At 38.7% G+C, this 27073-nt stretch overlaps 1 protein-coding gene across 1 annotated transcript in view; it reads right to left on the reverse strand.

The window, feature by feature from the left end:
• Positions 1–4213: 4213 nt before the first annotated feature.
• WAC (WW domain containing adaptor with coiled-coil) overlaps positions 4214–27073 on the reverse strand; it is a 57826-nt gene continuing 34966 nt past the window's right edge. Inside the window, exons 8-14 of the mRNA XM_017820249.1 lie at positions 25166–25411; positions 23094–23216; positions 21986–22134; positions 17312–17430; positions 10629–10815; positions 7536–7663; positions 4214–5691 (exon numbers count right to left, since the gene is read on the reverse strand). Of these exons, the coding sequence (XP_017675738.1) occupies positions 5622–5691; positions 7536–7663; positions 10629–10815; positions 17312–17430; positions 21986–22134; positions 23094–23216; positions 25166–25411 (1022 nt within the window). The 3' untranslated portion in view covers positions 4214–5621. The remainder of the gene's footprint in view (positions 5692–7535; positions 7664–10628; positions 10816–17311; positions 17431–21985; positions 22135–23093; positions 23217–25165; positions 25412–27073) is intronic.

Here is a 27073-nt window from a genome sequence, read left to right on the forward strand (position 1 = left end):
GAGGCTTTGCTCCCTGAACTGCTTCAGGGCTGGCAAAAAGGACTCAGCAGGAGTACCTCACCGGGAGCAGGGAAACAGTAAGGAAGAGTCTGTTCTTTTTGCAGGGAGTTGGGTGACAGATGAGCTCTCCCACTGTGCGAAGCCTCACTCTCACAGAGTAATTCTTTTGATTAAACCACCTGTGAAGCGAAAGAGAGTCCTTAAAGATCTTGTCTGATCACTGTGTTTTACATATATTGCATTCTGTGCACATCCACACCTCTGTCCCTAATTGTTCAGGTGAAGAGGGGTCAGGGGATATGAGAATAAAATATACAACAAATTCTCTTTTTTAAATTAAGTGAAATTCAGATACCACCTTAGGTCAAAGTGAACTCTGAGAATTTTTATCCTGAAAACAAAGCGGTATCAAGAGGTTCAGTTATCTATGTTCTACTGGCAATGTTATTGCAAGCAGAAAGGCAGTTTTTATTAAGCAAGTGAAGACAGGGATGTGCTGCCAGTGGTTTAATAGCTTTTCCCTTTAAAAAAAGATAGAAGACTTACTGTGAAATTGAATCCCCAACAAGGAGTTTAATATACCTTTCAAAATGTGGAAGAAAAAGCCTTTACTCCCAGGATGCAGAGCAGCAGCTAAAGGAACTTGGGTGGAACTGATGGACATCAGAGCTCCTTGGCACCATCATGTAGTCCAGACCTGCTGACAACACATTCGCCTTCTGTAGCACCATCTGCCATGGGCTTTGATCACTTTACCAAATAACTTTTCCAGTACAAGCTTTCTGCTGCTAATGAGGATGCATCCAGCAGAAGAACGGGAACCCCAGTCAAACTCTGACAGCACTCCAACTACACTGGAAAAAGACCCAATCACAGATTTTTGCCCATAGAAGTATGTAAGAGCTTGTTAGCAAATCTGCCTGGCCAGGCAGAAGGAAGCTGTCCAGGGTGTTCAGAACTCTGAGCCAACATGCTAACTGACCTCCATGTGCCAACTTTAGAAACTCGGGACAGAATCAATTTAAGTGACTTGCACCATCCTAGCTGTTGGTGCAGATGACTGTGACGGTACTATCCACAATTAATTTTCTTGTAGCACACAGTGAAAGGGAAGATGAGCCTAACAGATCATTCTGAGCTTTGCCATATTAACAGCCCAAATTCTGAGATTTCAAACTGGAGCACAGAGACTGATCTTTGAGCGTGGTGCTGCATGCAGGTATAGATGGCATCCCTTGGCAAATGCTCTCTGGCACCTGTGACTAACAGGTGGTAACAAAATACTGTCACACACACTGAGTAACTGCTGGAAAGATAAGGTTGTTCAGGCCATGTTTGCAAACCTGCTGTGCAAAGTCTGGTATATGCATCCATCTAGTACAGCTGCACACAACCCAGGAGCCCCAGAAGGACCTGTCTGGGATGCAACAAGACTTGCCAGGATGTTCCTAGTTCCCGTGGAAGACAATTCATTCTCTAGAAAGTCCTGGACCAAGTGGGTTAGTGTCTTTATTAGGGAAAAGTGCTTTGGGACTTCCAGATTCTCAGCTATCTGGAGCCCTAAGTGGTAGAGTCTACATCAGTCCTTTCCCTCAGTCAGGTTCTCCAAACAAAAAGCCATAGTTGGGAAATACAGGAATCTGTACTGAAGAACATCTAGGAACAATTCCAGACAAATTACTACAGCAGGAGCAATACAGGCATCCAGGGAGGTTATAAGAATAAAGCTGATGCCTACAGCTACAAACGACTGAATCTTTTCAAGCGTCTGTTCTAGTAGGAGACTGAAGAGACAGAAGATAGAAGAACGTATCTAAAAAGAGCAATGTGTAACTGGAATCCAAAACTTCATCATAGCTGAAAACAGTACTTTTTGCAGAAGAAGTCAACATATATATGGATCTCAATTGCAAATGAAAGCTTTTGCTTGACTGACTGCAGGAGAACAACTGCCAAAGAAAAAGTTAGGCTAGGCAAAGAAACAAATTCCTCCTACATCAAAAGCTCTACTTCTTAAGATAAAATATAAAACAAGTAAGGAAACCAAAACACAGAAGAAACCTCTACATATCATTAATGAGCAATGATGGGCAGAAGATGGGCTAGTGTCAATGAGATGGCACTTCGGCTCAGACCACTTCTCTGCAGGAAACTTTCAAAAGTCAATGCATTATTTTTAAAACATCCAGAATTGCCTATCATCTTACATCTGTAAATGAGATTGCTTTGGTGAGGATGGAATATTTTTCCAGGAACAGCAGTAAGGATGACACATTCACTAAAATATCCAGCTAAATTCCAAGAACAGACTTGATATTTAACTATACACACAGTAGTCATGTGGTAATTTAGAGTAAGTGGCTGCCCCTTACACACAGCAGACTCCCAAGTCCCCTGAAGCAACGTGACAGTGACACTCGGGGCACAACACTCCTTCCCTGCAGCAGAGAACACAGTATTGGCCACTGCAGCCAAACTCACAGCAACAAAGGACTCTGCCTTGCTAAGTTCTCAGGTTGTCATCACAGGCAAGGTGACACTGGAACAAACAGGTGACAGGACACATGGCACAACTACCCAGTATTTTCTCATGTATCTCTGGGATACTCCTGCAATGAAGCTGCTCCAAAAAGGAACGGATACTTTTTCTGAATGTGTTTTTAATTTCAATAGTAAAAACAGCACCAGCGTCTATCAAAAGATGTAATTAATAAAACAAGTCTGAAAAGGAGGCTGCAGTTGACCCAGGTTGAGCAGTTGACCACAGCACCTTTGGACCAAGGCGAGGGCAAAATGGGAGTCCCTTGGATCAGTCATGAGGTTTTATAATTGTATTAAGCTTCTCCTGCTGTAGTCCTTACCACCACATGTGATAAAACATTGCCCCCAATGGGACTGCTTGCAGTATGATTGTACAGGCTCAGACAATCTCTTCAGTAATTCTAAAGACCATTTCTCTATTACACTAAATAGTTGTTTAGCAAATGCACAACAGGAAAACAATGAGCAACATAGGCAACAACAGTTCTTTTATCAATTTCTCATCACTTCTCCTCGACCACCTATATTAAGTAATTAATATAGAAAACACATCCCACTGCTCCAATAAACACCTTCTTAACACCTGCCTAGGAAAGGTTTGATCCAGGGCAATTTCACTTGATTTGATTTACAGGTGTAAAGCAATTCAATAAAGCCCCTTCCATTAAACAATGTGAAGGACAGTATCAGTTTCAGTATGGATAATTAATGACAAGCTGGTAATCTAGTAACAGGTCTCAGTGTACCTGCTTATTCCTTTGTTGTCCAGCTTCAGATATAAGATAGGAAGGAGAAAAATTGGTGCTTTTTCCCCCACCAAGCAATCTACAGAATGCCAGCTTGTCACTACAGAAACCACAAGTAAAATTAACTTGTGAAGCTCATTGATACAGGATGTTATAGAGGGCAATATAAGAATCAAAAGGAAACAAAAAGCTTTTTAGCTCACATAAATTAAATATATTTAAATATATTAAATAGATGCAGCATATCTATTAAGATGGAAGCAATCTTTGTCTCAGCAAGAAACTAAGCAGCAAAATACCTGAACTAAGGACAACCACTGGGGAGAGATCCCTTGTACATCCACGCATTGCAGATGCTATTTCCCTGCACTCGGGCCACCTCAAGATAATGAGCACCACATGACATAGGATGTAAGGCAAATACGAGTCTCAGGAAGCCTTCTGTCACTCAGCTCTGGGTCTCTAAAAATGCAGATACAATGTATGTTCAAGGTTACTCCCATTTTCTGAGAAAAATCAAACATTTGCGTGATCTGAAACACAACAGCACGTACTGGGTTAAAAAGTGAAGAACAATTACAAGTTCATCTATCCTGATTTCCCATTGTTGTTTTTAGTTAGGTATTTCAACTTGTTCCATTTGAAATGTCTTGTTAGGTCAGAGCATTCAGCTTCCACTGATGAAAACCTCATTTTTAAAAATAAGTCCAAGCTCACTCAACACAAAAATCAAGTGACATTTCTGGTGCTGAAAGTATTTGTAGGAACAAAACACATAGCATCACATGCCAACACCTTTAGCATTCTTTTTTTTCAGTATATCTCCTACAATCTTTCCTACTTAACAGACTGCTGTGACANTGCAAATATTAAACTAGTACTGCCATCACTCCTGTTGTTTTTAAGCAAAGAAAAAGTCACATTTATTTTGTAGTAGCAATAGTTTCTTTTTTATTTTTAATATACTTTAGGAAACAATATACAAAGCTGAGCTTTGCCACCATTTTCAAACGGTGGGTTGCTCCAATTACACAAATTCAGCGTTTTGTGATGGTTAAGAACAGCAGTCAGCACCAGACTTAAACAGTTAGCTACAACACAAACATCCTTCGAAATGAAATGTCATAATATCAAGACAGGTAAACCAGGAGTTAACATATGACAACTTTCGGGGAGGTGTCTTAAATCATTCTTGTTGAATTTTATATTTCATTAAATATTTTATACACATTTTCCTGTTTACAAGTTTTAAACAAAACCTCCCTTGAGGAATTATTTAAGTACAAAAATGTTCAACAAGAACAGTTCTAATAAAGAGTCCCCAAACAGACCAAATTTTAATGTGTTGACCAAAGGAAATGAAAACCAGTGTTTCTTTGCTTTAACATGTTTATTACAACAGATACAATTCACATCTGACTAGCTTTTTTTTTCCTCTTTCCCCTCCCACAACCATGTTAACATGTTCATTGGGCTATTTCCTTATATTTGAGCAAGTAATGTACTTTCAGCACACATGCCCAGCAGTACTATAAGTCCATTCTTACAGGGTGCAAATGGAAATACGTTTCAATAATTTATACAAACAAGTGGGTTATGCTCAATCACTGCAATTTTAAGCTACTGTACACAGGAATGAAAAGATTATAGAAAAAGTGCCATAGCAACAGTGCCTTAAGAAAAGAGAAAATTAGAAGCATTAAAAAGCTGGTAAAATCAGATTTAGGATTTCATGGGAAAATGGAACACAGAAGATGAAAAACATTTCTCTGTAAAACAGAAATGGAGAAGCACTGCTCTTGACTCGGTGCAAGTGTGGAAACAGTTGTTTCGTGGTAATTTGTACATTGCCCAAACTGTTGCAGCCTTAGACACAGATCGCCTGGCGCTTGCATTGAATTTTAGGAAATGAAAGATCTTTGAACGATAAATTAACTAAAAAAAAAAAAAAAGAAAAAAAAAGAAAAAAAAAAAGAAAGCTAATTTTGCAGACAGGTTTACATGTAAGAGGCTAGGTATTTAGCCACCTCAGCATTGATTAGTTTTGGATGTCTAAGCTCTGATACACATGGCTTCCCATGGCTTCACTCTACAAAATATATTTACAACGTGAAGAATACATCTACAAGAAATCTACATTTCAAGGGTTTTACAAATCATTCTTGTATCTTTCCCCTGAATTTGACTCCCTCCTGTCCCCTTCCCCATGTCAACTTTTTTTTCTGCCCAGCTCAACGGTCCAAAGTCTACTCAAATGCAGCTCAAAAGTGTTAAGACTGGGCATCAGTTTAATAGTTCCTGTACTCAAAACCATGTGCAATTGTTTACAACTTTTCACACCATGAAGGAATTCTGATTCTTTAGCTTTTCAAGTTCTTTAATTTGTTGCCTCAAAAATAGTATCCTGTAAGAGAAAAGAAATAAATTAGTATAAACATTTCCATTATACAGATATATTAAATAACATCTACACAAGTACTTCTACAATCTCAGTGAAAGATACCAAGTTCTTTAGCTCCACTAATAAAATTCAGATACTAAGTTAATTCCCAATCTCTTCAATAACTTCCAAATATTGTATGCAGATGCACAGAGACCTGGTGTGTTTGAAACCTTAGTTCCAAAAATTAAGTTGCTCTATTTCATTATGCTTTTTAAGCTGCATATAAATATTCTATAAAGTCCAAAGCAACTTTAATCAATTAGGAAAAAGCATCCAATTCAGGAGACTTTTGTAGAACACTTTTCAAATATGTGCCCAGTTCATTAAAGATGAATTTTCTACCAAAAAGTAGGTGAAAAATTATTAAAATAGACACACTGAAAAAAGCCATTTAACTTAAAAGGTATGGGCATAAAAAATAAAGCAATCAACTAAAAGAGCCTTTTCACATGCTGTCAGTTATGGTTAAAACAACATATTTGCTTTGCCTAGAGATGAAGTTCCTTCTCAGGAGAAATAAAATAGTTCTATTCTGTGCAAAAGTACAGAAATAATATCATCATTCAAATGTATTGCCTTTAATAATCCCATCCTTTGCGAAAGCCTTCCCCCATCAACTTGTTACTTATGCCACGTATTCCACATCTTTGGGATTGCAGCAAAAATAAAAGATACGTGTTACCATAGATTCAAAGTCATAATAATCGTTATTCATTGACAGCTTAAGGATACATAGTGTACAAGAAACAAGATGCTATTCACTGAGCTGAACAATGACATTTGACATGTTATTTCAGATCAAATGCTCACTCAGAAATGGAAGTGACACCTTAAGAAATAAACCCTGTAAGAAACCAAGCAGTTCATTAAATATACTATAAAAATTGTAATTTATGTAGTGAAGTTATGAAATAAAACTTCACAAAGAATGGATGTTTTCAATTCTTTATCAGGAAAGATTTACAAATATATTATAGTCTGCTTCTGACTAAAGGATTGCTTTACTAACTGCCAAAATGCAAGAGCTTCTAGGATAAAGGTAGCTATTTAAACATCATGCAATGCTATTAAGGCAGTTTCAAATACTAAATCAGAATCACTGTGTTCAAACTGCAGTGTGACCTAATAGCTGGGATGACATCACTCAGAAAGGAAACTGAGTACGACAGCAGATTCAGGATCATGACTACTGGTGAAAAGTTTGAGCATGTATTGTAAAACTAAAGTTTTCAGTCTCGCACAACAGTCTTTACAGCGTGGTTGTGTATCGCTTCAGTGATACACAAAACACCTGCTATTACTGACTTAAGAAGCAAACAAAGTCTACTTTGCTATAAGCAAGCATTAGCTTTTCCTTAGCTTGTGATGTAAACTACACCTGTTCAAACTTGCTCCAGCTTTAGACCTATTAGATGTCTCATATAACCTTCAGTGTTTCGCACCAGCATAAACTGTGCAGATGTGTACCGATGTGGTCTATGCATCGTGTACAGGCAGATATTCTAGAAGCATGCTGAAATACTGAGTTAGCCAGTTTTTTGTCATGCACTACAGTATCTGCAAAGATACTTTTCTCTGCAAGTGGAAACAGGCACAGAAGTTGCATATCTGGTTCTATCCACTAGAGGCTAAGAGGTGTCTGTGTGGAGAACAGGTAGAATGTACACTGTAGACAGCTTGCAAATGTGGCAAGTACCAGCATATTTACAAAGTCACCAGCAAACAGAACTCATGAGAAACAATGCCAGAATGTGAGTTCTAATACCATCCTGAAAACTAAAGATAAATACAGAGCACACACTTACCTTTGCTCACGCAAAGTTGCTTGAATTTCACATACTCGAACTAAAGACCTTAAATTCTTTAATTCAGTACAAATTTCTGACATATGGACACTTCCCATGTTATGGGCTTCCTCACGTAATCTTGATGCCTGCAATGGTTACACATTAAGGTTAGGATTTTGAATCATGCATTGGAAACAACTGGCTGTAGCCAGAGGATTGCTGGATGAGTGCGCCTTGGAACAGCAAAGCACTCTAATTTCAAGAGAGTACTGAATCAGTACATTAAATTCTCTATAAAAGCCCGTTTAGAATCATAAATTAACAACCCTAGATGCCAAGAAACTAACCCAGGCCTATGCTAAGGCAGGGATAGTTTAGATTTTCTTGGTCCTACCAAATGTTTACCTGACCATCTTGAAAGGCAGTATGTGACAGGACTCTCAGTTTCCAAAGCAATTTGTTCAAGCAATTCAAACTCTCCGTCCATTATTTCAATGGCAAACTTAAATTTCCCATCTAAGTTAACCCACAGTGACAAAAGTAACTGAATGTCATCTACTTTCCAGCTACCTTATACATTAAAAAAAAACTCTGCAACCCTCTTCAGGTGTTTTCTTCCAGACAAACTCGATTATTCCAATATCTCCACTTAGTCAACTGGAGACAGGCAGAAGTATAAATTTAGAGGGCGTGACCTATTACCAATTCCCAATTTGTGCAGTCTTGTCACTGAACTGGATATGACTCCAGAGAACTCCTCAACAGCACCGAGGAGACCAGTATAATTACTCTGAGGTCCTGTGCAGTACACTGCAATAAGGAAAGGGAACTTCTTGCAAGCAGCACATGGCAAAAATTATTTCAAATACAGCCTTCCCTGCGGCATTACTGTTTAGCAATGTTATTCTCTGCTGTACTGGGTCTGGCTGGGATGGAGTTAATCTTCTTCATAGCAGTCCATGTGGTGCCATGTTTTGGATTTGCAACCAAACCAGTGTTGGTAACACATCAATGTTTTAGCTGTTTCTGAGCAGAACCTACACAGCATCAAGGGTTTTTACTCTTTCTCTCTCTGACCGCCGTCCACGCAGCAAACAGGTTATGGGAGGGAACAAATCTGGAACAGCTGACCCAAACTGACCACAGGGATATTCCATACCATACAATGTCAAGCTCAGCAGTAAAACTGGAGGGCTGGCTGGTGGTGACTACTTTTGCATCACTTTTCCCCACCCTCTTTTACTCATCAAGCTGCCTTTACCTCAACTCAGGAGTTTCCACACTTTTGCCTTTCCAGTTGTCCCCCACATCCTACTGGGGGAGAGCGAGCAAGCGGCTGTGTGCTGCTTAGCTGCCTACTGAGACTCATGCACAGCATCTGCTTAAGTACTTGTATACTTGTTTTTTCCTTCCCAAAAATAGTGTTATTTAGCACAGATCTTCATCAGCTTCTGGCATTTCTCCAGTTCAAAGCAGCACTTTGTGTTCTAATTCCCTACATTTAAAGTTTGCTTTTCTGGACTGTGTTAACATCCAGGAGTACCCTGGCCTCCAGTAGGATATCACTTCACATGTCTTCACTGCACAAGTCTAATTACTGGATTGTTTTTCAGTTTTCCATATTAACTGCTTTTTTTATGAGTTGTTTGAGATAACTGCTAGTGGTTCAAGAATTGTTTTAGTTACTAATTACTGCGCAGCACATCTCTTCAAGTCTGCTGTTTTAACACATACCTGCCCTGGCTCATCTAATTTATTTACTTATTTAGTTTTTAGTTTACTCTGGCGTGTGCTCTTATATCCTAATTTTAAATTACACTATGCACCTGGCATCTACCTGAAGAAACCAAGGCATTACATATTTTAGTCTTTCCACTTTGATCTCTCTCACCTTCTTCACTATGTAGTGCACCTATACTTTCATTCACTTTTTCTTTTATATCAAATATCTCCATTATTGCCTCAAGTGTTACTATTCAAAACTAGTCTATAAACAACACTGTCATGTGAAATAATCTGAAAGAGCAGACAGAACAATAAAGCACATAACACTTGGCTTTACCTTTACCAAGGTAAAAGTATCCAACTGAGTACATGATTGCCTACCATTAGCTGAATTTTTTTATCTCTTTATTACCAATAAGAGAAAAAAAAACCTCAAAAACCTAAGCACTATATAAATCATATATGCCTGTGGTGCACCATTTCCTTAAACACGCTCCACAGCAATGGCTCAGTGGTCTGACTCAGTGCAGGTTGGTAACGTCTTAAAATTTTAAAAAAATCAATGAAAAGAAACAAGAATACCTAAACTGATACCTAACAGGGTATCAGTCTAGACTGTGCTTTTAAGAGTCATCTTGAAAGTTATCACCCAAAAGTCTCCCTACAAGTGTAGGCTTGTGCCAGCATGCAACCACTCTTCAAAAGACCAAAGTAAACTGGGCTAGGTAAGATTAATATCCCGAACAGACTGCACCAGACAGGGCAGCTGGTAAAAGGACTTGAACCGGGTTCAACAACCAATACAGTTCCTTTGAGTAACACATTCCAAGCAGCTGACATGCATCCAGTTTCCCTATATTACAACAACAGGATAGGTTTCATGCAGTTAGTTATAAAATATGGATGGCAATTCTACTGGGTTTCCCATTAAGTAAAAATAGCCCAAATTTAGTCTGAGTTCTCCATATCATCTTAAAAATTGGGTACAACAAGCAAGGCAGAGTACCTTTTTCACTGTGTACAGCTAACAACTCAGTAGGTAAAACTGTGGAGTAGTCTCAAACAGTTTAACTCTGTCACCTAATTCATAACATTTTCCACATAATGAAAATATAATTATTAAAAAAAAAATCTGCTGAAATTCAAAAGCACTGGAACCTTAAGCAAGACTGAAAATACTCAATTGCTGAAAGGCAATCACATGTAAAACCAGCAGGTCTAGCCTAATCTCTCTTCCTTCTCCTCTCTTCTGGTTAAGGACAAGCATCAGGCTTTTTTTTTTTTTAAATACTTTTAATTCCTATAAAAAGCAACCTGAGTAAGAAAAGCAATTTTTAAGCTACACATTATGCACTCTCACAGGGAACAAAGCACAGGTGAACTCACCTGCTTTTCTGCGTGGTCTGCAGGCCAGCCTTGAACATGCTTTATAAGGTTTTCGTTGAAGTGTGCTGCTAGCGTAGGTGTCAATGAACAGGTGGGTCGTACAGATGGATTCTGCGGTGCAGGTGTTGAGTTTGATGCACTACTGCTAGAGGTATGATTTGGACCTGGTGATGGACTTCTTTGACTACTACAAGAAAGAATGAAAAAAAAAATAAAGATGAGCATTTAAAAACATCTGTGACCCTACAGAGAAATAAACACTGAAATTCATTGCTTCCAGACACAAAAATACATAAAACATTCAAACCACAAGTAAATCCTTCTCGTAGACCAAATCTGTGCCACTTTTCTACAAACCTTCTATGTTTATGGGAACAGTTTAAGTGCTACAATTTAACAGCATTGGGTTTCTTCTTGTTGTTGTTTGGTTGGAGTTCTTTGTTTGTCTGTTTTTTTAATAGTGTTGCAATAACCATGAAGAACAAAGCCTAATGTCCTGATCTAAAAATACAGCCATATGGGATTTGAGGAGTAACCATCTACTACTAATCCCAAAACACAAATACCTAGACGGTTTTGTGACACTGCACATCCTCACTTAAGGCACTCAGGAGAACAGAAGTATCACAGGAGCAGTGTATTTGTAGTCACCGACTTGACTGCTTTACTGGAACATACTCATGGAAACAAAGGTGGTACCTCACAGTTACATGTTCTTTGCCCCTACATATATGGAGAAATACTAGTATTAATTGTGTAAGTACTTAGACATTACTCCTAACAACTTTCCCACTGGCAGCAGCTTTCAACACAGGCCATAATTACAGTCTGTTTCTTAAAACTTTCTATCACTTGCAGGCAACGAGTAAGAAAGTATTATGAAGGAAAACCAAATTTTAAGTGCCTCCTGATTCAGCACCTAACCTGCTCCCTTCAGGACTGAAAACATCCTAACAAAATGCAACTTTGTAGTCCAATGCCCAGACATTTATCCTAATCAACTTACACTTGCAAAGAATTACAGCACTAAGAATTACAAACAGCCAACAAACTGGCTCTGACATAGACCTGTTGGAACAAGGCTAGAGAAGCCACCAAGTTGATCAGAGGGTTGGAGCACTTATCCTGTGAAGACAGGCTGAGGGAGTTGGGGCTGTTCAGCCTGGAGAAGAGAAGGCTCCAAGGAGACCTTAGAGCACCTTCCTGTACCTAAAGGGGGCCTGCAAGAAAGCTGGAGAGGGACTTCTCACAAGGACAGGTAGTGAAAGGACACGGGGGATGGCCTTAAGCTGAAGGAGGACAGATATACAGTACATATGAGGAAGAAATTCTCCACTTGGAAGGGTGGTGAGGCACTGGAACAGGGGTCCCAGAGAAGTTGTGGACGCTTCATCCCTGGAAGTGTTCAAGGCAAGGTTGGATGGGGCTCTGCATAACCTGATCTAGTGAAAGTGTTCCTGCCTATGGCAGGGTCAGTGGAACTAGATGATCTTTAAGGTCCTTTACAACCCCAACCATTCTATGATTCTATGCAATTAGGTACAACACACTGGTCTGCAGCATTAAAGACTTTAACCTCATTCCTTTCATCATCCCCAAACTTGTTTAAAAGCTTAGAATATGAAAAAAATATTGTGCAGAAAAATTTTGGTAGGCACTTTATTAAATTTCTCTTCATTTTAGGCATCAGAAGTTGCAAAAGTTACATCCCTTTAAAGTAACTGGGAGAAAAAAGTGTTCTGTGTTCTCTTCAGTAATTGGCTCAACTTCTTTCAATGCCACTTACACTGCAAACACTTAATTGTAGAAATGTTCTGTTGATTAGGAAAAAATGGCATTCAGATTTTTAAGCTGTAGTTGAAAGTAGCCGAGAAGGTCAAGGGCAACAAGGGCTGTACATCAAGGGCAAATGAAAAGTTAAGGAACAAGCTGGTTTGCCCCTCTACAAGGCAAGGGGATCTAGAGAAAAAGGACATGAAAAAGGCTAGGACAGTGCAACGTTTTTTTTTCTGCTGTGTTTTTATGGGTATGGTCTACCCTCAGACCTCCCACAGGTCCAAGCACATCAGCAGTCGGTGAAAACAAAGTATCACCTACAGCAGAGGACAAAGTCCAGGAGCAGTTAAGCCAAGAGGACACACGTCCGTGAACCAGGCAGTAGGCACCCAAGAGCAGTCAGGGAGCTGGCCAGTATAACTCAGGTGCTGCATCACCTTGAAGCAGCATGGGGAACAGGCAAGGTTCCAAATGTTAAAGCCATCTTTTAGAAGCACAAGGATGACAACCTGAGGAACTATAGGCCAACTGACCTCTGGGAAAGTTGTGGAGCAAGTCTTCCTGGAAGGGGTTCCAGCTACATGGAAGACTAAAAGGCATAAAAAAAAAAGCCATCATAGAGTTACCAAGGAGGTATTATGCCTGACCAACCTCACTGCCTTCTATGACGAGATGACTGGCTCAGAGGACAAGAGCAAAGCAGTGACATTGTTTCCTTGACTTAGAAGGGCCTGTGCCACCACCTGCCAAGCTGTTCGCTTATCCAATCCACCTTTCATGTGTATGGTGGATGAAAAACTGGAGGAACTGCTGGGCTCAAAGGCTGCAGTCAGCAGTATGAAGACCAATCAACGGAGTGACTGATCAACACTGGGACCAAGAATGTTTAACATTTTATTAAAACCCCAGACAGCGGCACACAGTGCACCTTCAGTGAGGTTGCACATGACACCTGCTTGGGGGGAGCAGTCAGTCTGCTGGAGGGTAGGCTGTTATTCAGAAGTACCTGAATGGGCAGACAGGAACCAAGTTCAAAAAAGGCAAATACAGAGTCCTGCACGGAGGGTGGAATAAACCTGTGCAACAATACTAGAACAACCCACAGAACAGCACAGGCTGAGTGGGCAGAAAAGGACCTGAGGATCCTGGTTGACAAATTAAAGGTGAGTCAGGCCAAGCACATGCTGGGCTGTATTAGCAAGAGTTCAGCTGAAAAAAGCAATTCCTCCCCTCTCTTCAGAGCTTAGGAGATTCACAGTATCTGGAGCACTACATAGCAGGGAGCCCAAAACCAGACAAGAATTGAACTGCCACACCAGAGGAATCTGGCAGGGGACCACACAGGTGACTAAGGGCCGAAGCACATGCTGTATCAGGAGAAGCTGAAAGTTTATTCAGTCTGGAAAAGAGAAGGCTGAGGGGAAGGGGGTTGACAGATCTTCTTACAGATTTTTACTACTTGTGGGGAGAGTAGTCAGTCAGGCTCTTTTTAGAGATGCATAGTGACAGGACAAGAGGCAGAGACACAAGTTGCAGCAAGGGAAATTCTAATTAGGCATGAGGGGAAAAAAAAAATCACCATAAGGGTAGTCAAACATTAGAAGAAGATGCTTGGAGACATTAGCAATTCAAACTTGCAAGTCTTACTCTAAGTTGAGACTTAAGTAGATCATAACTAGAAGTCCCATCCAATCTAAATTATTCTAGGTTTCTCTGTATTCATACAGCATCAACATGGTGATGGTGCAGAGAAAGGCTACCTTTATTAACAAAGCAGAATTGAGGAATAACCTTCAATGCTTATTTACTCCTTAGTTCTAATAGAATTAAAGTTCCCCCTATGATTTGCCTTCTCTCCATTTATCAACCTGGCTTCTCTTACTCCTACTTCATCAGTAAAAAACAAAAAAATCAACCTAACACATCAAAAATGCTTCAGAAAAATTAATAAAATCTGTGTGTTTCTCAAAAATACAGCTGTGTCTTAATTATGACTAAAACATACTGTCACAAGATATCCTAGCACTGCTGTGTTAGCAGCAGGGGGAGCTACGAATGCAGCAATAGTAGTTCCAAACTAGCACTGTATTTTTGAATGCTTCACTAAAGGCAAATACCTGCCTTAGCTTAGTTAAAGACTGACTATACCACAGATAATGGAATGCCCCCAGAGAGGCAGTGTAAGATTACTCTGTTGTGTACAAGGGCATGAGGACAGGATGGTTCTGAAATACATTTCTACAAACTACAATATCTTACAACCTAAAAAAGATGGAATGAAACATGTTCTCCCTCCAGCACTTTTCCAAGACAAAGGAAAAATGTTCCCAGTCCTTTTTGGAAACAGAAAGAAACTACCAACCTGATGAAACTATTAATTATAGAAACAGTTTCATTTTTAAAGCAGCCATAATTCATGGCATGTCTTTGGAATAATCTCTAACAGACAGACTCGCTGTATGCCTGCATTGTGTTAACTTCCTAACTTACATGGCTGAAATGTTCACAACTTTAAAGTCAGCAATAGCTACTAAGTTATTTTTTAGACAGTGTTTCCTCCCCAACAAGTTAAAAATAATTTTATCTCCATTCACTTCAAAATTTTAATAGTAGTAAGAGCAAAGGGAATGTACTTGTGATTAACTTCTGCACAATTAATCTGTATTTAATGTGCAGAAAAATGCAACCTTAATTCACAGAGCTGAAAAGATTTTGGACCATCTGTCCATAGTTCAGGTTGCCAAGCTGTTGTTTACTCCTATACAAGTAAAAGACATTAGCCCCCAAGAGCAGTCCTGAATCCAACTGACTGCTTTCACCTCCAAAGGAATAATCTGTTCTCTATCAATTCAGAAATACTGCCTGGACACAGGAAATCTTTTGCAGAAAGTAAATCTACACCTGAGCTGGTCCACTTTCATTCAACTCCACTGCACTCAACAGAAGAAAATACAAGTTGCACAGGTTTTTCCAAGTCATCCAGTTCCCTAATCTTCCACTTTTTGCAAATGAGGCACTTCCAAAGCAAACTGAAACACACGAACTCATGATGCACAATATACCAGTCCAAAGGTGTATTGATTTGATACAGGATACAATACTCACACTGTCACAGTATCTCACACTGGCCTGCACTGCCTCCTGCACTGCCTCCCCCTCAACTATGGGATGGTTCTACCTGCAAGACCCCCCTGCTGCAGCAGTGCAGCTGCTGGGACAAACTCAGCTCTCTCCACCAAAATGCTGGTGCCAAATGGAGCAATGGTTTGGAAAGGGCCAGCAGATCCCTAAAGGGAACTCACTGTGGGTAAGGGTTATGCCAGAGTAGAAAGTCCTGTACTCAGGAGGGTGGGCTATGGATTAGCAGGCCAAATGCCCACCAATATCAACTCACACAGACTGCAGGCCATGGTGAATGTTTCCAAGGATAAGACTATCTTTCTTAGGACAATTTCCTATGGGGAAAGGATGACATGCAAAGAACAAAAGGGTCTGTGACTGAGAGCTGTGCCCCTAAACCTCACCACTCCTCATAAAAAGGTTTAGAGTGCTGCAAAGTATAATTTTACTTTTGGTACTGTAATTTGGAAAGATTTAAACATCCATCATTCCATCCTTAATTACTACAGACTGGAGCTGGTACACTTTGTCTTTATTCTCCTCAAAGAGATAAATGAGTTGTAGGTTTGTAACCTGACAAAGATTGGAATCAAGTGTCTGTAAAACAGTCACCATTAAAAACTCAAAAAATTCTGATTTGCTTCCATCCTCAAACTCATCAATATCACAGAGTCTCCAGTAAAGCCAGTTACTGGGACACAACTGCCAAGCAAACAAAAACCCAACACCTCAAAATTCCCAAACCACAAACCAGATCCCTTCTCCCCACAAAACAGCCAAAACCAACAACGATTTGAAAATCTAACAATAAGTGCATTGATGATACACAGACAAAGGTCCCCTTTGCTATTAGTCCCAGAAGGGCAGACAAAAGGACCTCGCTATTTTATGATCTGGAAAGCACCACTGTGTAGCTTCAGGTATGCTGACAATGAAAGAGTGATGTTTGTTTGTTTGCTTTTTAATACCATACCCTACACCTTATTCAACCACTCTTAAAATGCAGGTTTTAAGTGCAACACCTTGTAGATTTACAGAACTTCTAAAAAAAGTCAACCTGCAACTTCCTCGTGCCACAGTTCTAGACTGTAACTCCATCACCAAGGGATCTTATGACAGATCTTTGATTAAAGCCCCTGGAACCAATATCATAAAATGCACAGCATCCAACACTACAAAGGGCCCACCTTCCCAAAAAAAAAATTTCAAACAAGATACAGATTCTAAACCCAGATTCTTGTAAACCAACGGTTAAACATTCATATCCTGCAACATCTGAATATGTTGCAATGTTGACAACAAAGTCTGGCCAAGGAAAAGAATTTGTGGAACTTACTTAATTTTTAATGTTTTTCACTAAAGCAGTAAAATCACCTGATAAAAATTCATATTAATTTAAAAATCAAATTACACTACAGCAAGACACCACAAACATCTAATGCTAACAAAATCAGCATTTAATTCCATAGCTGCACAGAGACAAAAACTCCAAACTCAGAAATCACAATACAAGGAATCACTCCACAAATCCTCTGACTCCAGAGTGACAGGGCACAAATATGAATTCTATTTTGCTTCTATGAATGGAACTCTTGTGGTTATCCTAAAATGGAGAATCTACCACATTATTTGTAACAAAGATATTTAGCTGCATCCTCTCAGTAGCAACAGCATTAAATCGTATGTTCAATAGACAGGCCAAAGAAGAGTCCTCTGACTGCAGTATATACAACACACATTGATCCAGAGGAAAAAACTGAGGACAGAACAGAAGTGTTTCAATGTACCTTGAACGCTGAAGACTTCGTGGAGAGGCAGGTTCATGACCTGCCTGCTTGTCAGCTATTACTGGCTGCTGAGGTGCTGCCTGGGAAGCTGGTCCTTGTTTAACACCTGGAGTAGCAACCTGCAAAGTTCAAAACTTCATTAGATTTCCTCCACAGTAAAGAGCAAGCGTTAAGAACCAGAGAAAACCAGGGAAATTAAAAATTACAACACTGGTGGGGCTTTTTATTATACAAGGTCTTTTGTTGATAGAATTTTTATTCTCTTCATGAGGTGGGGTTTTTTTGAAATCATCTCTAGTTCCGCAGCTGTGATAGAGAGCTTTTTTCCTAAAACAGAAGGAGTACTTAATAGACATAACGGAAGCAAATTTAGATCATCTGACCTGTCAAAATATTGCAAGTTTATTAGGTAAAATAGTTCAACTCAATATCACTTTTGACCATATCTTCCAGCTGAGAACCAAGTTCATTTTCAACTTTGGAAGAGGTGTCCATTATCCGAATAAAAATTTTCACTTAAAAATTTAAGGGTTTCCTACTTGAAAATACATTACACAGTGCCAAGAGCAGAATTACATCACAACCACATTATAACATCTCTACCAGAAATGGAAAAGAAAATCGAAAGCATATTTATCAGTCTGCTACTCCCCCCGTTAACTGTTCTGTCAGTTCTCAACTCATGAATGACTAAAAAAATAGTCACCGGTAGCTTCTTGCTTTTCCTTTGTAGAGCACATTCAGTACACGATACTGAGACACCAGCAGTGAGATACAGACTTTTTGTCTGTGAATTTCTGAACTATAACTGGATGAAAAGTTTGGGGATACACTAATGTCTAAGTTACAGTAAATGACGTTCAAGATACTTGTTTTTGCCCAATGCTTTTCATATCTCAGCCAATTTAAAGTACGTACAAGAGAGGATCAGATTCAAAATTTATCCCCCACTCTGCAAAACCAAGTTAACAATTTTGAGAGGGAGGGAGCAAAGAAAAAAATGGGTTCCAGGGCTCCATGAAGACAAAAAACAAATCATGCAGCCTGTCTGGCATTTGCTGACATCAAGTTGGTGTAGATCACTAACTACTGCTCATCTGAACCTCCAGAAATTCTCTGTTTCAGAAACAGACTCCTGTGAAACAGACCATGGCAAGCCAGACAGTATCTGCTGAAGTAAACTTAAGACTTAACTTGATTTATTTAAGTACACTTGGAATCTTAATGTAAATTCAAACCTACTTATATGTTTATGAGGAAAAGTCACCTTTTAAAATTATCATCAGAGTGAAAGTGTGTTCTTTCTGGTTTTTAGATTAATAGACATATATAAAAAAAAAGTCTGAATAGTACAGGAAAAGGTCACGGTTCTAGAAAGATAGAGCAAGATCAGTGTAAGATTACTCTGTTGAAACCAACACAACTATATAGTTGAGGGGGGTGAAACAGTAGCAGTTCCTAAACTGATTTATGAAAACAGACTACCCAAGTACCTTTATGAAATGTATGACATGAAGAGCTTTGCTATCAATGCCTGAATTTTGCTCAGCTTGTGAGCAGACATTAACTATCAAGGCTGTTCAAACAGAAGGAATAATTTCAAAAGGAAAGTCCACCAGAGATAATAGCATCACCTTGCAGATCCAAACTGGAAAAGCAATCACCTCCTTAGGTGGCAAAAATAAAGAAAATGGATTGTAAAGAAAAACTGGGATTTATGAGACAAAGCAGCCACAAAAGCTCTTAACTATTCCATGTTTTCCAACTGTTTGAAAGACTGTAAATATGTATACCGGAAATAGAAGAACAGTAAGGGCTAAATAAATTTAAAAAAATACCACAAGCAATATTCTGAGTTTGACAGGTCTGTGTAATGTGCTTTACACAGTTACTGTGCAGAAATTCAGAGCAGTTTCTAATCACACAATACAGGCCCAGCTAAAAAGCAAAATGTGACACCCAGGATCCTGAGTCTGTGACACTCAAGCTGCTGTGTGCACACAACACACCTCCATCCAGACACACGAGCCTGAGCTCAAAAGCAGCACTGACGTGTTCAAGCAGCCCTAAGTAACAGAGCCAGCCCAAGTATCTGTGCATCTGGCACTGGGCTCTGCTTGCACAGTGCCAGTCCAACCTTGTCTGCCCTAAGCCCATGGGCCTGTGCTCTGAAACCAAGTGTGTCCTGGCACAGCACCACATCTTGATTAGGCATAATTTACTCAAACTCTTAGAACAGGATAAGCTCGCCTGCCTGACATATCTGAAGGACTACTAAAACAGACATGCACACACTGGAGCTATCACCACCTAAGTTCTCATCTCAATCCCATCTCATGGAACCGAATTACACAAATACAAGAACTATCAAGACAGTTCTTTCCCTAGTAAGCTGGAAAATATGTGCTACTGAACCAAAATTTATTACTTCTGGGACTAACACACAAACAATTCATGTTAATACTTCAACAGCTCTGTTAGCAGCAGATCTGAGGAATATAAAACTCAAGAAAAGATCCTGCTGTCAAGCATTATCACTAATTCTATTTAGCTATCTGTGAAGCTACTTGAGGTAATGAGAAAATTGAAAGCTTTTATGGTTATGATACCTCAGGATAGTAAGAGTTATAACGTCTTTGCAGAAGGATGAAAATAAAAACTTGCCAATGTCTATAATAATGAACAACAGTCCATCAGGATTAAAAGCATTCTGCATCAAACACATTACAGCTTAGAATGAGTAACTCAGAAATTTACTACACTTACCACTTTGACTGCAAACACATTATACCTGCTTCAAAAATAAACCAGATGTGCAATCTCACCTCACTGAAGTGCAATCTTAACAAAAAGGTGGATTACCATATAATAATTTCAAAATGTGCCACTGTATGTCAAAATACAGATATCGCCACTTTCAGAAGAACTTCTATAGATGTATCAATAAAATACAGAATACCCTATTTTAAAAATACCAGAAGTGAAACCCTGCATGCCAAGTCACTTAACTACAGGCAATCACAGCTCTTGCATGAAAGTGGAGATTCTCATAACAAAACAAAAAATAACCAACACCATGTTGTTGTTTTGAGCAGTGGTAGCCTTGCTGCAGTTACAACTCATATCAGCTCTTCTCAAACCTGTATTTAGCATTTAAGTTTTCTGCACCTGAGGGAAGGCTTGTGTGTCCAAAAGCATATTCAATTATATAGTTGGTCTAACCAAGACAGATTGGCCCTATTTAGAACACTTGGCTTGCCTTCACTTTCTCTTAAAGGCGCAGTTTCCTATCACTCCACCTACTTCACAGGTACAATGCTGGCCTCTATACTGGGGAAAAGGCAGCAGGTTCAAGACTGCATGCACAGTTCTAGGAAAACACCTGTAGCAGGATGGTAGATACTAAAGAATCTAAATTCAAAAAAGAAGAATAAATTGGGGGGAGTGGGGGGTGAAAGGGGCTGTCCTTCCTACAAGTTTTCTTTCAGAACACACTGTAAATAAAGATCTCAAAGGATAACACTTTTACCATGTTTACAGTGTAGCTGATAATCAAACTTCATTTATACACAGATCCAGATCTCTGCGTTGTAGAGACCAGAATAGATCAATTTCCAGTTAGTGACAGTAAATAACTTAAGAAGATCCTTCTTTATACCTCAGGATTTGAAAGTGCCAAATATCTTGAGACTGCTATTTGATAATTTCATTACTTATCACCTAGCTATGGGATGTGAAGACATAGACTAAGGATGTAATTCAAGGGCAGAAACAAAGACAACAACCAGGATTAGTACACACAAAGCTTTAACAATTCATTGTATCATTGCCAAACACAAGAAACTGGGAGAATCACTTGGTTTTCTTTGTACCCATGAAAAAAAATCAAATGTAAGGAAATGAGGCATTTTGACTAAAATGAGGAATGGAATGTGTTCTCCCAAAGATAAAAGTACTCCTCAAAGGCCTTCAAGACATGAGAGGTTCTCTTGTGAGCAGAAAATTAAAAAAAAGACACATTAGCTAAGCAGAGGTTGTGGTAGGGAACAGGGATTTTAGGAAGGGGAGGAGGAGTGTCTCACCCTAAAGTCTAGAGTCATGCTTCTTAGGAAGAACCTTAGGAGCTATTTTATGTTAACTTCAATTAATGTTTCCCAGTCACTGATTCAATTAAAGAATTCTGAATGAATGGGGATGAGGGGGCAGGAAGAGAAAGGGACATCATGTTATTGACCTGTAAACACCTAGAACATTTCTAAACCAAATTTGAGACTACATCAAATCAACTTCCACAAGAATTTCTCTCCCATTCTAAAAATCTTTTATTGGCTAAAGTCTAGTCTATCAGCTGGTGCCTTTGAATTATGTTTTTTAGTTTTTGTATGGATTTTGTTAAAATACTGATGCCTTGATAGTATCTGCAGACAGTATCTGAAGCCAGCACAAAAATTTCTTCTAGAAAAGAAAAGTGTACTAGAATTTCATGCTGGAGTTGCACTGCCAAAATACAGTCAAGCAGTCGCTTCCAGTTGTTTCTGTTTCTTTTGGGAAAGACAACATACAAATTTTATCATCCTATATAAAACTGCTAGCACATGGATATGTAGGAGCAACGCTTAATATTATGTACAATAATTTCTTACTACCACATGGCATAAACAAAAAGGATCTCACCTTCTGCTGGGATGATACTGGTGGCGTAGTCATCAAAGGTTTAAGTGGAACAGTGTTAGTCTGTGGCGTGCTTATCCTGGGAGATACGTATGATCTTGGTGATGAGGCATCAGATGTTAAAGACATTGGAGACTGATTAGATGGCTGAGCTGTAAAGGAAGGAAATTCTTTTAAATAAAACCATATCCTATCTTATATGTGAATTAGATTTTCTTCCTGTACTTTGGAGTATGCTGTATTAGGTAACATACAAACATGTTCATCTTGACATGGCTGCAGGGTGAACAACTGGAACTAATGTTCAACAACAATCCTAGCTAAAGAATTGTTTTCCCCAAACTCCACTTCTAAAACTTCAGGGAAGGGGGAAAGAGAAGAAACTATCAGGCCATGCTTTTTACACATGCAGAGACTAAATTATTTGCGACTCCTATTTTAGACTGGTCAACTTAATTTAACTGAAAGAATCCATAAACAGTTTATCTAGAAACCTATTTACCCATTCTAGGCATCCACCAACAGTTCCCCAGCCATGGTTAAAAATCAGCATTAGTAATACTGATTACCTACTCAATAAGATGACTGCATTTAGTTTAAGTTTCTAGCTTTACTAAGTTACGAGGAGAACATACTGAAGATATCTGAAAGAATATCTTGCCTGGAAGCCAAAAAAAATTTCCCACCAGACAGAACAAACTTTGTTTTAAGAATTTAAGGCCTCCTCCAAGAGTCACAGTTGCACAGTACTACAAGAAGGGTGTTCAAAGAGTTGTGTTTTATACTGAACATCAAGTAACATCTAATTAATGTCCAAAATAAATTGAGAGGGCCTTGCACAGGTTTCACATTACTCATATAGAGTTAGTTAACATACAAAGAAAATCCCAAAAGGCAAGACAGGGAAGCAGATTTACTTAGTTGTGTGTCAGCTTCCCTGCTCCCCAGGTAATAATTTTTTAACCTATATTTGGAAAAAGAAGTCATTCAATATCCTCCACACACGGTAGCCAAAGATACAACAACACACAGCTTGTACAAACTTAAATTGTATCAGCCTTTTTAAAATGCAATGTAACAATTTTATGTAAGTGAAAAGAAGACTGAATACCTTGCGTAGACAGTTGTGCAGCTTGAGAAATTAGGGAGGTGATATTGAAAGCAGATGGTCCAGCAGTAAGAATTTTATGGAGTATAGACTGCAGAGAGGCTTGTGTCACAGCTGCTGTTAGAACTGAAAACAAACGTTCTGTTTTACTGACAATTCTAGAACATCACTTTAAACTGTTCAAACTGGCTCATTACATTTAAACCACATTTTCTTTCAGATTTTGTTCCCATATCCACAACGACCAAAGATCTACTCGATCTATTTTTCAATGACTTGAACTCAAGATGACTTGGAATGTCAAACAAGTCCTTTATTTAGTAGTTTTATCTTTGAGACATGCACGTAAAAAAAATTCTTTTAAAAGTAACTTTGATTCTTCGGCTTGACCCTGTGGATCAATAATAATTCTTGTAAACACCAAGAGAACATTTGTTCAATTTACTACAGTAGTAAGCATAATGTGTGGGGAATTTTTTTACAGTAAAATAATTTTTAAAAAAGCAAAAAGCAGTATCACTTTAACCCAGTAAAAGAGATGGGGGCAGACATTCTGTTCAAGGGGAAAAGAAGTATCTTTCCAGTTAAAAATCTGTGTTTCTTCTTAAAAGCAAAACAAAAAACCCTTATCTGTTCTGAGTTTAGCTGTCCCATGTCATTCCTCCCAGTAAAAAAATCAATCCTTTTTAACCATTTTAAAACTGCACTACACAGGAAGATCATCTTATAGGATGAGCCACTGAGACTTTGAACTAACCATGACCTACTGAACTAATCTTTCCAAAAAGAACCACAGGCTCTGTGGGAGACCTCCTGAACATACAATCCACCCAAGCACAAATCTGAAAAAACTGACTCACCAGCAAAAGCACAGAATAACTCTGAGTCATGTGCACAGTAAGGGCAGCCCTGCCGTGCAAGGTGAAGTCACTCTGCCCACGTGGACCCAACCAGGCCCTCATCCCACCAGAACAGTTCTAAACACTCTTGTTCCAAGACAGACACAGCTGCTGCTGAGATATGGCAAGACAAAATGACTAGAAATTTCACTTGGCAGCTCTCTAATAAAATACTTTTGGAGTCTTGACTGGATCTTTCATTTTTCAACCACGGTAACTCCTACTTTTTTTAGACTTTTTTTTAGTGCACTACAATTTTAAAAGTTTCTCCCTGCACAGGAAAAAAACCAAAACAGTAATCTACTCACCTATTAGTACTGAATGAAGCCAGAACATTTGCTAATTAAAAGGCAGCAACTGAGAGCTTTTTCTTATAAATAACTGCAATGTACTGAATATTTTGTACATATTTTGACTCTCATGGTTTGCACTTTTAGAAAGTTACTTAACTCTGGGCACTACATGTAAATGTTTTGCTTCCAATTACAAACAGTGATCTATGTACAAGTTCAAAGAAGCAAACAAAAAATCCCACACCACTTCCTTCATCAGTAACCTGCCACACGCAGACACCACATCAGATAAAATTGCATTCTAATTGCATCAACTCTACCTCTTCTTGCAGCAAAAGGCATGATAGCTAAGTGATAAACTGTCTTCTAATAAACTAGGCCAATGTGACAAAAATCTAAGGGATACACTGATTACACATACAAAATTTAACTTGCTAGCACAGTTGCTGATATGCTACTTTTATTCAGAGGCTAACTTGTTATGCTAGAGAAAAAAGTTGTTAGGTAACAAGATTTAAGAATCCCTAGAAGTTTCAGTATTTGCAAACACACATTAATAGAACAGCAGTGCAAACTACAGAAAACAAAGAACAGCACACGAAACAAAAGAACAAAGAGCTTTAACGAACTTTTGTGCGGCAGACGAATGCTGATACAGCGATTAAGTCACCCATCTCAATTAGACTGCTCATGTACATCAACATTTATTAATCTGAAAACCTTGAGTGTTAAAAAAGTCTAACTAACAAAACCAATCCCCACTTTACCTAGGGATTCATTTATGCACTTTTCAATTAAAATAAGGCTTTCATTTACTAGAGCTTGGCATCCAATAATATACTAACATGTGTGAGAGATTACATCAACTTTAAAGAATCCTTACCTTCATTGATTTTGGATATATCTACGCTAGAATTGTTAAGCTGCAAGGTTGCTTGCAGAGCAGGCAGCAGCTGTCGAAGGAGATTTGGGTCCTGAAGTAATGGAGGAATTGGTGATTGTGGGACAGGTGAAACAGGAACTGTAGGAGCAGATGAAGCAGGCGCAGAAGTTGGATTCAGTCCAGAAGCAGAAGATGTAGAAGGAGTTGTGCAAGAATGGGATACAGACTTGTCCACAGATGCAGACTCTGAACAGAAGATAGACAGTATTTTTCATTTTCCTCAATATAACCTGACAACTTCTCACTAATACAACATTCATATTAAATAGAGAAGAGTAAATGCCTAACTACAGTTATAAGAAAAACACCCACATCATTATTAAAAGAAGATATTTGATACCTAGTGCAATTTACGCTACTGGACCTAATATTTATTAGGAATGCACACACACAACTTTTCCACTTCAACATACTGGACAGAAAGCTGCCAGTATTAAAAACGGGACATTTTTCCCCTAGCTTTTAGGACAAAGGCAGGCCAAAAATTCCTTGGCCATCTTTTTCTTTTACTGCGCATTTACTCATATTCTACATTTTCACTTATGATTTCAATCTTTCTTTGGAAAATATACTATGAACAAAAACCTTATAGCCCATGGACTTCACATATAAGCTACTATGTCAAATTTGAGGGAGGGTATAAGTCATGCTTCATTTATTAAGAGACCAGACTACAAGAAGTCGCAAAATAAAGACTAGGTATCATACAAAATCCAGCTACACTGCTGAGGATTTAGACAGGAAAATGAGCTGTACTGGAAATGTAAAAAAATGTGCTGTTAACATCCCCACAGCAGAGTGGAAAAATATCTAAAAATGTATCTTCCCATAATTAATTTTTAACTTGTCAGCTTCTCGTGAAGCATCAAGACCTATATCCTTTATTTTATTAATATTATTTTAGCAAATATCACCACTTATTATCCACAGAAATAGGTAGTACTTAAATTCAATTATACTGTACAGCAATTTGTTCTGATTGAGTTATTCCATTAATTTTGAATTTGACTTCCAGTTAACATAGGAGTTGCTCCTCCATTCCAGTACTGTGAGAAATTTCTTCAATTAAAGTATTTCAACTTACTATAGGTGTACCATCAGTGATTTCAAATATCCCTCCTTTAAGAAGCCTGGTCCACTGTATTTCAATCTTAGCTCCCCCTTCTCTCATCCTCATTAAACCCTCAGAGATGTCTGCCCCCAAAGTCAGTCAAGACTAACGGTTCTACAGCACCAAACAAGCTGGATGCTGAGAGTAAAGCTATGGATCCAAGAGCTCACCCAGGACGTTTTCCCATAATATTGAAGAGCTGGATTTTAAACCCACCTCAAATGGGCAGAGAAAGTCAACTTGGATATTCCACATTTCAGGTAAAAATCCAAATGAAAACTAAAATAACTGGCTGGGAAATTCTTTTACTTTAAAGGCATGCTTGTTTGTTCTCCTCTGAAGATATGGTCAAGGTAAGAAGATGCTGACTTTACTAATAAAGAAGTCAGAAAATCTTGTTTTGTTTTACTACCTAAGAATAAAATGTTACAAAATTTCTAACAGCTTTAGTTTTCCCAATAACCTTAATTGAAACTTTTAAAACTAATCTGGAGAAGAACCCTAAAAAATAAACATAAAATATTATAGAAGTGAGTATCAATATGTAAATCCAATGAGACTAGAAATCTCAGTGAAAAGAAAGGGGATTTCTGCTTCCATGCAGTCACGGTATAAATAGTTTACAAAGGTCACAAATACTCCAGAAAACTTTTTCCAGAGAAGTAACTGAGAAATCTGAACCAGAAAAAAGCCACTGAAGAATCCAAATTTGAGAGCTCGCAAGGATGCAACAGCCA

The sequence above is a fragment of the Lepidothrix coronata genome, unplaced genomic scaffold (genome assembly GCF_001604755.1).
Source record: "Lepidothrix coronata isolate B3197 unplaced genomic scaffold, Lepidothrix_coronata-1.0 Scaffold80, whole genome shotgun sequence".
Classification (NCBI taxonomy): Eukaryota; Metazoa; Chordata; class Aves; order Passeriformes; family Pipridae; genus Lepidothrix; species Lepidothrix coronata.